This window comes from Nerophis ophidion, linkage group LG10 (assembly GCF_033978795.1).
Source record: "Nerophis ophidion isolate RoL-2023_Sa linkage group LG10, RoL_Noph_v1.0, whole genome shotgun sequence".
NCBI classification, from domain to species: domain Eukaryota; kingdom Metazoa; phylum Chordata; class Actinopteri; order Syngnathiformes; family Syngnathidae; genus Nerophis; species Nerophis ophidion.
Genome location: NC_084620.1, coordinates 60,301,531 through 60,312,077, shown reverse-complemented (window position 1 = coordinate 60,312,077; position 10,547 = coordinate 60,301,531). Strand labels below are relative to the sequence as shown.

The 10,547-nt window shown below is 37.5% G+C and overlaps 1 protein-coding gene and 1 long non-coding RNA gene across 5 annotated transcripts in view; one reads left to right on the top strand and one right to left on the bottom strand.

Annotated features, from left to right (window-relative positions):
• The first annotated feature begins 1,913 nt into the window (after positions 1 to 1,913).
• gsap (gamma-secretase activating protein) overlaps positions 1,914 to 10,547 on the top strand; it is a 61,037-nt gene continuing 52,403 nt past the window's right edge. Inside the window, exons 1-6 of one of the 4 annotated variants that reach the window (XM_061914307.1) lie at positions 1,916 to 2,250; positions 6,160 to 6,230; positions 9,446 to 9,502; positions 9,566 to 9,635; positions 9,699 to 9,746; positions 9,822 to 9,910. In XM_061914307.1, coding sequence (XP_061770291.1) covers positions 2,163 to 2,250; positions 6,160 to 6,230; positions 9,446 to 9,502; positions 9,566 to 9,635; positions 9,699 to 9,746; positions 9,822 to 9,910 — 423 coding nt within the window. In that variant the 5' untranslated portion in view covers positions 1,916 to 2,162. Of the gene's footprint in view, positions 2,251 to 6,159; positions 6,231 to 9,445; positions 9,503 to 9,565; positions 9,636 to 9,698; positions 9,911 to 10,547 lie in introns of all 4 variants that reach the window. The other 3 variants (XM_061914308.1, XM_061914305.1, XM_061914306.1) reach the window with 3 other exon arrangements.
• LOC133561094 (uncharacterized) overlaps positions 9,316 to 10,547 on the bottom strand; it is a 40,467-nt gene continuing 39,235 nt past the window's right edge. The window contains exon 5 of the long non-coding RNA XR_009808576.1: positions 9,316 to 9,610. This is a non-coding gene — a long non-coding RNA (uncharacterized LOC133561094). The remainder of the gene's footprint in view (positions 9,611 to 10,547) is intronic.

Below are 10,547 nucleotides of genomic sequence, written 5' to 3'. Positions count from 1 at the left end.
TCAGAGACACTGGCGGTCACCACACCCCTCCTACTTTCAGGTACGACCATATAATCTCACTAAAACACTAGTAACACAATAGAAAGATAAGGGATTTTCCAGAATTATTCTAGTAAATGTGTCTAATAACATCTGAATCACTCCCACTGCCGTCGTCTTTTGTTTTTCTAGTCCTTCACTCTTACTTTCCTCATCCACGAATCTTTCATCCTCGCTCAAATTAATGGGGATATTGTCGCTTTCTCGGTCCGAATCGCTCTCGCTGCTGGTGGCGATGATTGTAAACAATGTTCAGATGTGAGGAGCTCCACAACCCGTGACGTCACGCGCACATCGTCTGCTACTTTCGCTACAGTCAAGGCTTTTTTATTAGCGACCAAAAGTTGCGAACTATATCGCCGATGTTCTCTACTAAATCCTTTCAGCAAAAATATGGTAATATCGCTAAATTATCACGTATGACACAGAATGGACCTGCTATCCCCGTTTAAATAAGAACACGCAGTCTGATAGTTTATATATCAATGATGAAATATTAACATTGCAACACATGCCAATACGGCCGCTTTAGTTTACTTAATTACAATTTTAAATTTCTTGCAGAGTTTCTTGTTGAAAATGTCGCGGAATGATGACGCTTATGATGACGCTTATGATGTCGCGTGTTTGTGACGTTGTTGGTTGAGCAGACATTTTTATCCTAGCACCACTTACGGCTAAAAGTCGTCTCTTTTCATCACATAATTACACAGTATTTTCGACATCTGTGTTGCTGAATCTTTTGCAATTTGTTCAATGAATAATGGAGACGTCAAAGAAGAATGCTGTTGGTGGAAAGCGGTGGATTGGAGCTGCCTTTAGCAACCGAAACACAGCCGGTGTTTCTTTGATTGTTGTGAAGCTTTAGCGAACATGTTTCTTTACCACATATCAACCAGCAAGATTTTGGATGAGAAAATTGTGATATTAAGTTGGCTCTTACCGGAGACTTGTGCGGAGTTAGCGTCCTACTGCAGCAGCTGTCATCTTGGCTCCTCCATTGGCTTCTCTCAGAGACACTGGCGGTCACCGCAGCCCTCCGACTTTCAGGTATGACTTTATAATCTCATTAAAACAATAAGCAGATAAGGGATTTTCCAGAATTATCCTAGTAAATATGTCTAATAACATCTTAATCGCTCCCACTGCCCTTGCCTTTTTTTAATTTTTTTTCTAGTCCTCCACTCTCACTATCCTCATCCACAAATCTTTCATCCTCGCTCAAATTAATGGGGAAATTGTCGCTTTCTCGACCGAATCGCTCTCGCTGCTGGTGGCCATGATTGTAAACAATGTTCGGATGTGAGGAGCTCCACAACCCGTGACGTCACGCGCACATCGTCTGCTACTTCCGGTACAGGCAAGGCTTTTTTTATTAGCGACCAAAAGTTGCCAACTTTATCCTCGATGTTCTCTACTAAATCCTTTCGGCAAAAATATGGCAATATGGCGAAATGATCAAGTATGACACATAGAATGGACCTGCTATCCCCGTTTAAATAAGAACATCTCATTTCAGTAGGCCTTTATATTCTGTACTACTGATAGAAAAAGATGCTTCAATTGCAGATGCTTCAAGTGACCACTAGGGGGCACTGTTGGCAAGCTTTACGAATCGACGTTCCCAACATACCAGTACATGGTATAAATTCCACCAAATATAATGAGCCCATTAGTCAACACATTAGGTACGCCTGCATGTTATTAAGATGCAAACTTCCTTTACATGACATAAATTGTTAAAAATATATATGATAATGTTGTGTCCAGTGCGTCTTTGCATGATAAATAAAAGTTGACACTCCAGTGAAGTGTGCGCAGTGGAAGGTGCGCAGTGGAAGGTGAGAGATTCCAACCCGCTGGAGTGATGCTTCCCTCGGCCTATGACAGAACAACACGGGCATGGAGGGTGGAGACGTGACATAAAAAAAACGACAAAAAGTGATGACTGTTATTGTCGGGAAAGCAACGTTAACGCGCGTCTGCTGGCAATTTAACAAGGAAAAGAACTCAAGTCACGTGATGGCCAACCCGGAAATAGAGCAACTTCACGCAAATAGGGCGACGCGCGGCGAACTTTTTGAACTTTAAAAGAAAACAAATTGTACTTTTCATCGGCGCTTATGTTCAAACTGCAGCCAAAGTTGGACTTTCGCAGAGATGTGGAGGCTCACGTCCTCCAGAAAGAGGCGGCTGTGTGTGGGATGAAAGGTGAGGCGTTCACGTGTCGTCGGTCAGCTGACTTCTCCTTGTCAAGTGGTGCGATTTTTTAAACAAAACAGATTTTCCACTGTTCAAACTGTTTCGGCTTTTAACTCGTTTCTAAGCCATTTATTTATATTTCCTATTACACCGGTAGAAAAAAAAAAGGTTAATAATGGAAGTTACCATTCCCCAGGTGTCCTGAAAGCAGACAATTACAAAACAACACTTTGCATTACTAAGTAAAACAGGGGTGTCCAAAGTGCAGCCCGCGGGTAATTTTTTAACGGCCCTAAGCACATTCTAAAAATACGATTAAAAAAATAAAAAACAGAAAATTGGTACAAAAGAATAAACAGGTGAAATGTGACAATAAAATGTTGCAATGTTTACTCTAATAACACAAAGCTGCCATGCAGGCTGTTATTTTCTTAAAAAATATAATAATTAATCAAAATCAATGTCACAATAAATATTCCACTTTGAGATATTTTTTGGGGGAAAATGTTGCATATTTTGTGTTTGCCGTATAAAAAACAAAGTTCTTTTTTTTTCCTAAAGAAGGGCCTAAAAAGAACAAACAGAAAACATATACAACAATAAAAGTTATAATTGACAGATGGATCTGAAGTTGATCTCAAGACGATTGTGTTTAAAATAAACAGTATAAAAAAAGTTTTTTTTATTTTTAAAGGGGAACATTATCACAATTTCAGAAGGGTTAAAACCAATAAAAATCCGTTCCCAGTGGCTTATTTTATTTTTTGAAGTTTTTTTCAAAATTTTTCCCATCTGTGAATATCCCTAAAAAAAGCTTTAAAGTGCCTGATTTTCGCTATCTGTGAAGCCATCGTCTATTTTCCTATGACGTCACATAGCGATGGCAATACAAACAAATGGTGGATAGCACAGCAAGATATAGCGACATTAGCTCAGATTCAGACTCAGATTTCAGGGGTTTAAGCGATTCAACAGATTACGCATGTATTGAAACAGATGGTTGGAGTATGGAGGAAGATAGCGAAAACGAAATTGAAGAAGAAATTTAAGCTATTGAGCGAATAGCTATTGACGCTATTCGGCCATGTTTGCCTTAGCATCGCCGATAAAATGTGCGGACCAACGATCGGCACTTTCGCATCTTTTGACACTGGATCAACTTAAATCCATCGATTGGTAAGTGTTTGTTTGGCATTTAATGTGGGTGGATGTAAATATAGTTTCAAATGTACATACAGATAGCCCAAATAGCATGTTAGCATCGATTAGCTTGCAGTTATGTCGTTACCAAATATGTCTGGTTAGCACATAAGTCAACAACATCAACAAAACTCACCTTTGTGATGTAGTTGACTTTATCGTTGGAAATGCATCTGCAGGTTATCCATACATCTCTGTGCCATGTCTGCCTTAGCATCGCCGGTAAAATGTGCAGACACTCCGGCACATTCAATGGGGGTCTGGCGGCAGATTTCTTTGACTTTATCGTTGGAGATGCATCTGCTTTGAGTGTCGCAGGATATCAACACAATCTTGCCATCTCTGTAGTAGCATAGCTTTGGTCGGTAAAGTGTGCGGAACAAACGACTGACCATTGATTAACGTGGACCCCGACTTAAACAAGTTGAAAACTTATTGGGGTGTTACCATTTAGTGGTAAATTGTACGGAATATGTACTGAACTGTGCAATCTACTAATAAAAGTATCAATCAATCAATCAATCAAATTTTGTCGGCTTTCTCCACACCCTCGTATTTGAACAAATTTCGTCCGATTTCTTGCCACTTTGACATCTTCGGGCCAGTGGTGCAACTTGAATCCCTCCCTGTTAGTGTTGTTACACCCTCCGTCAACACACCCACGAGGCATGATGTCTCCAAGGTTCCAGAAAATAGTCGAAAAACTAAAATAACAGAGCTGAGACCCGGTGTTTGTAATGTGTTTGAGAAAATGAAAATGGCGGCTTTATTACCGATGTGACGTCACGTTCTGACGTCATCGCCTTTAATTCGCCAAAAATTCACCCATTTAGAGTTCGGAAATCGGTTAAAAAAATATATGGTCTTCTATCTGCACCATCAAGGTATATATTGACGCTTACATAGGTCTGCTGATAATGTTCCCCTTTAATGAGTAAGACCCTTTTGGATCCCGAATATTTTTACTGCAATTTTTTTGTGTGTCATTGCTAAAAAAAATAATAACAAATTGAAATCAATGGTGTTATGTGTTGACATTTTCAAGGCTCCAATTATTCTATTATCTCAAATATTCCACTTTAAAATTCTACTGGGGGGAACTATTGCATATTTTGTGTTTTTTTTTTCATAACAAAACAGGGTTTTCTTTCACAAAAAGGGCATACAACTTAAATTTTTGAAAACGTTATATTGACATATAGACCTAATGTTGCTCTAGAGCAGGGGTTTTAAACTCAAATACAGAGTGGGCCAAAATGTAAAACGGAACAAAGCCGCGGGCCAAAGTTTAACTAATTAACCTTTTAATAGCGACCCAAACAAGTTTTGCATTAAATATTGAACAAGCAAGGCTTATATAACTTTAGTGACATGCAAAATCCAGTTTCAAATAATAATAATAATAATTAAAAAAACATCAATGGCATATCAAATAAAATTTAGATAAACATGTAATGCCTTTTTTTTCTATTTGCAATCTTCTGAGGTAAATATCAACAGGCTAATAATAAATTTGAAAATAAAATAATAATCAATGAACCAAACATTCAAGCCTTGAAGTAGCAAGAGAAAATGCATGAATAAAACGTTAATTATTGGTCAGTTTGCTGGAAGTTTCCCGGAAGAGTTAGTGCTGCAAGGGGTTCTGGGTATTCGTTATGTTGTGTTATGGTGCGGTTGTTCTCCCGAAATGTGTTGGTCATTCTTGTTCGGTGTGGGTTCACAGTGTGGCGCATATTTGTAACAGTGCTAAAGTTGTTTATACGGCCACCTTCAGTGTGACCTGAATGGCTGTTGACCAAGTATGCGTTGCATTCACTTGTGCGTGTGTGTGTGTGTGTGTGTGTGTGTGTGTGTGTGTGTGTGTGTGTGTGTGTGTGTGTGTGTGTGTGTGTGTGTGTGTGTGTAAAAGCCACAAATATTATGTGACACACTGTTAGTATGGAGGGAAAGCGGACAGGTTGTAGAGAACGCTCAAGGCAGTGACTTAAATGCACGCCCCCAATATAGTTGTCCAGGTGGAAATTGGTAGAAATTGGGGAGAATGGTTGCCCCGGGAGATTTTCGGGAGGGCTACTGAACTTCGGGAGTCTACCGGGAAAATTAGGAGGGTTGGAAAGTATGAGAATTAGCGGTGAATGCGGTGTTATACAGCGGCACCGACGCTGTATAACACCGGCGGGCCAGCTCTAATGCTAAATTGATATTGCCTCAAGGGCCAAATTAAATGACACGGCGGGCCAGGGTTCGACACCCATGATCTAGAGATTTAAACCTTGAATAACAATAATACAAAACAATGACCCATTTAAAACATTTTTTTGACCAAAATCCTTTGGGGTCCCTGGGATCAAGCCTGAGTGGAGGCCGAAATGTATATTTTTACACATATACTGTATTGCTTTTTGAAATAAAAACATATCAAAATGGCCCCCACTTGCTTTGATTTTTCAGTGGAAAAAGTTTGGACACCCCTGAAGTAAGAAATACATCAATATTGGAGTAAACCGGCAGCAAAGTAACCTTTGAGGCTGAGAGAAGAAATGTGTTTTATTGGCCATAATTGTTGATTGTTCTGCAATTATTGCACAGTGGCTGCTGTTAAACACTTTATTTGTCATTTTCATGTTCCTTAAAGCTGAAATGTGGCAAGATGCACGGAATAATATGAATGCTAATGGATATTGTTTACAAGGCTTGTAAATATTGTGTGTGCAGACTACTGTGGTGCTTTGGATATTTTAATCATCAACATTGAGCGTGATGGAGGAATCCTTTACTCCTGGAAGGTCAGTCTAAATTGCCTCTGCTCATTTATTTTTTTAATTAATTTATTCTTATCATAGCTTTTTTTATATATATTTTTTTTAATTATGAGTTTAATTTATTATATATTTTTACTTTAAGTTTAATTAATTTATTTTAATAATGGGGGTGTGAATGGTTGGCCCTGCGATGAGGTGGCGACAAATTTTTTATTGTGTTATTTTTTTAATCACTAGTTTATTTTTACTATCTATCTGTATTGTAATAATTACATTATCATTATTTATGATTTTTAATGATGACTTTATTTCACTACCTGTTCTTATTTTTCCCCATCAATGTGTTTTTATAGCAAGTCAAACAACAACAATACAAATAACCAAACAAAAGACACATAGAAAAATTAACAATAATTATAATAATATTACTATAGTTTGTGTGTAATTATCAGTTTATTTTATAATTTATTGTATAATACTTTTATTTTGATAATTATTGATTACTTTTATTTTTTCTTAAGCACAAGTTTATTTTATTATCGATTTGACATGTTAAATGTTTTGTAATAATTATAGATAATGTGTGATTAAGTTATTTTTTAATAATTTGTTTATTTTTACTGTTTATTTTTATTAGTTTATGTTTCGTAAACATTGTAATAATTATTTTAATATTAGGGACAAACGGTAGAAAATTAATGGATGGTTGGATTATGTGTAATTTTTTGAGTTAATTTCAATATCTATCGGTAATTTTTTACCTATCAATGTTTTTTTACACAATTTTTGAGCACATCAAACACCAACAACAATACAAATAACCAAAACAAAACAACAAAACTACACAGAATAAATAAAGGTATTATTATAGCTTACTATTATGTTGGATCCACTATGGACTGGACTCTCACTATTATGTTAGATCCACTATGGACTGGACTCTCACTATTATGTTGGATCCACTATGGACTGGACTCACACTATTATGTTAGATCCACTATGGACTGGACTCTCACTATTATGTTAGATCCACTATGGACTGGACTCTCACTATTATGTTAGATCCACTATGGACTGGACTCTCACTATTATGTTAGATCCACTATGGACTGGATTCTCACACTATTATGTTAGAGCCACTATGGACTGGACTCTCACACTATTATGTTAGATCCACTATGGACTGGACTCTCACTATTATGTTAGATCCACTATGGACTGGACTCTCACTATTATGTTAGATCCACTATGGACTGGACTCTCACTATTATGTTAGATCCACTATGGACTGGACTCTCACTTTTATGTTAGATCCACTATGGACTGGACTTTCTCACTATTATGTTAGATCCACTATGGACTGGACTTTCTCACTATTATGTTAGATCCACTATGGACTGGACTCTCACTATTATGTTAGATCCACTATGGACTGGACTCTCACTATTATGTTAGATCCACTATGGACTGGACTCTCACAATATTATGTTAGATCCACTATGGACTGGACTCTCACTATTATGTTAGATCCACTATGGACTGGACTCTCACTATTATGTTAGATCCACTATGGACTGGACTCTCACTATTATGTTAGATCCACTATGGACTGGACTCTCACTATTATGTTAGATCCACTATGGACTGGACTTTCTCACTATTATGTTAGATCCACTATGGACTGGACTTTCTCACTATTATGTTAGATCCACTATGGACTGGACTCTCACTATTATGTTAGATCCACTATGGACTGGACTCTCACTATTATGTTAGATCCACTATGGACTGGACTCTCACAATATTATGTTAGATCCACTATGGACTGGACTCTCACTATTATGTTAGATCCACTATGGACTGGACTCTCCCTATTATGTTAGATCCACTACGGACTGGACTCTCACACTATTATGTTAGATCCACTATGGACTGGACTCACACTATTATGTTAGATCCACTATGGACTGGACTCTCACTATTATGTTAGATCCACTATGGACTGGACTCTCACTATTATGTTAGATCCACTATGGACTGGACTCTCACTATTTTATATTAGATCCACTCGACGTCCATTGCATCCAGTCTCCCCCTAGAGGGGGAGGTCACCCACATCTGTAGTCCTCTCCAAGGTTTCTCATAGTCATTCACATTGACATCCCACTGGGTTGTGAGTTTTTCCTTGCCCTTAAGTGGGCGTTGAACCGAGGAATGCCGTTGTGGCTTGTGCAGCCCTTTGAGACATTCGTGATTTAGGGCTATAAATTGATTGATTATTTCATTATTAGTATTTAATATTTGGTCAATTCTATGTAATCATTTTAGTTCTTCATATTTTTTGAATTCCTCAGTTTATGTATTGTTTAATACATTACTGTAACAATTGCAGTTTATTTTATGATTACGTTATTTTTGTAATTATTTGTTTATTTTATTATCTATTGTTTAATACATTATTGTAATAAGTGCAGTTTATTTTATTATTACATATATATTTTCTAATTATTTGTTAATTTTATCATCTATTGTTCGAAACATTATTGTAATAATTGCAGTTTATTTTTTTATTACATATTTATTTTTAAATTGTTTATTTTATTATCCATTGTTCAATACATTATTGTAATAAGTGCAGTTTATTTTATTATTACATATATATTTTCAAATTATTTGTTCATTTTATCATCTATTGTTTGATCCATTACTGTAATAATTGCAGTTTATTTTTTTATTACATACTTATTTTTAAATTATTTGTTTATTTTATTATCTATTGTTCAATACATTGTCTATTTTTTTTAGTTTATTATGGGGTGGACAACCTTCCAAGTCAGTTTTCAGTTGTTTTTAGTGATAATTCACACATCAATGACCACATTCTAATTGCCAAAGAATTGAAAAAGAAAATTCTCCATGTGTGAAATTAAAACTCGCTGTAACTCTGTGAGTTTTAACCCTTTGAAAGTGGAAGGTTAACATTCTACGCCTGTGTGATGTCATCAAATGAATCAAACTGATGATTTCACTTGGTATGGAACATTTTTTTTCTGGAAACATAAACCCTTGGTGAAGGAACAAAAAAAAAAGTGTGCTGAAGCCACTCATGCATTTTTAATGTCAGCCTTGAAAAACTGCACACATTTTGGCAAAGAGGAGAAAAATATATCTCTACTTTTTACTGCTTTTTTGCAAATTTGTTCATGCCGGGTTAACGAGAGTCTGCATTCTCCAAAAAGGGGTGGACTGGAACCACCAGAGTTGGCAAGTACGACTCCGCCACCAAGCAGAATAAGGTAGTGTATGGTAATGCCGCCTACCTGTTGGTGCAGACTTGTCTAACAGCTTCTTTCCTCTAGCTCCTGTACACCTTTGACAGGCAGGTGTGTGTCAGCAGCTGCTCCCTAAACAAGGAGGAGACATTATTAGGTGAGCAGCTAACCAACTACTCCTTCACTTTCAAGAGTCCAACTGTCCCAACTTGTCTTTCAGCTGTCAGTCTGGCACACAACAACAGCGGCGAGGAGACCCTCAAACCGAGTAATTCCCGTAATCCCGCTTTTCATTTGCATGACTTGCATCATCGCTTTTTTGTTGTTTTCCCGGTTGTTTCAGTGTCTGAGTGCCTGACGCTCCTGATTGAGATCCATCCTGTCAACAACACCAAGGTGCTCAAGGCGGTGGACTGCAGGGTCAAAGTGCAGGTGCAGTTTTGCACGTGTACAAACCCCGTTTCTGTATAAGTTGGGAAATTGTGTTCGATGTAAATATAAACGGAGTGATTTGCAAATTGTCAGAGTTATTTGGTGACGAACCCCAAGATGCAGAGATGGAGGCAGGCATGGAGTGAGAAAATATGATTGAATTGAAATACTAGAACAAAACCGAACAAAAGGGTACAAACAAAAAGCGCGATAACCAACTAAGAAAGCTAGCATGGGAGGTAGAAAATAAAAGGAGCTTAGCATGGAAGCTAGCAAAAACAAATAGGGCTTAGCAAGGAGGCTAGCATAAACAGACCCGAGAACAGAAGTCGTTACGTGTTGTATAAAGACAAATTGGAAGCAGGAAACAAAAACCAGTAGGCTACAAACATCTAATGAAAATATAGCTTACCGCTACGCTGCAAAAATACGACACGACAGGTAGCAACGACAAGAGCGACATGTGGCAACGGCAATAATCCAGCAACAGACTGGAGGACGAAAACAGACTCATATAGAAGCGGGCTGATTGACGCCAGGTGCCAATCAGCCGCGGCTAAGGGGAAAACAGCACACAGGGGAAAAAACAGGAAAAAGACCAAATAAGAGCGCTGACAGGCACTAAAAACAGGAAATA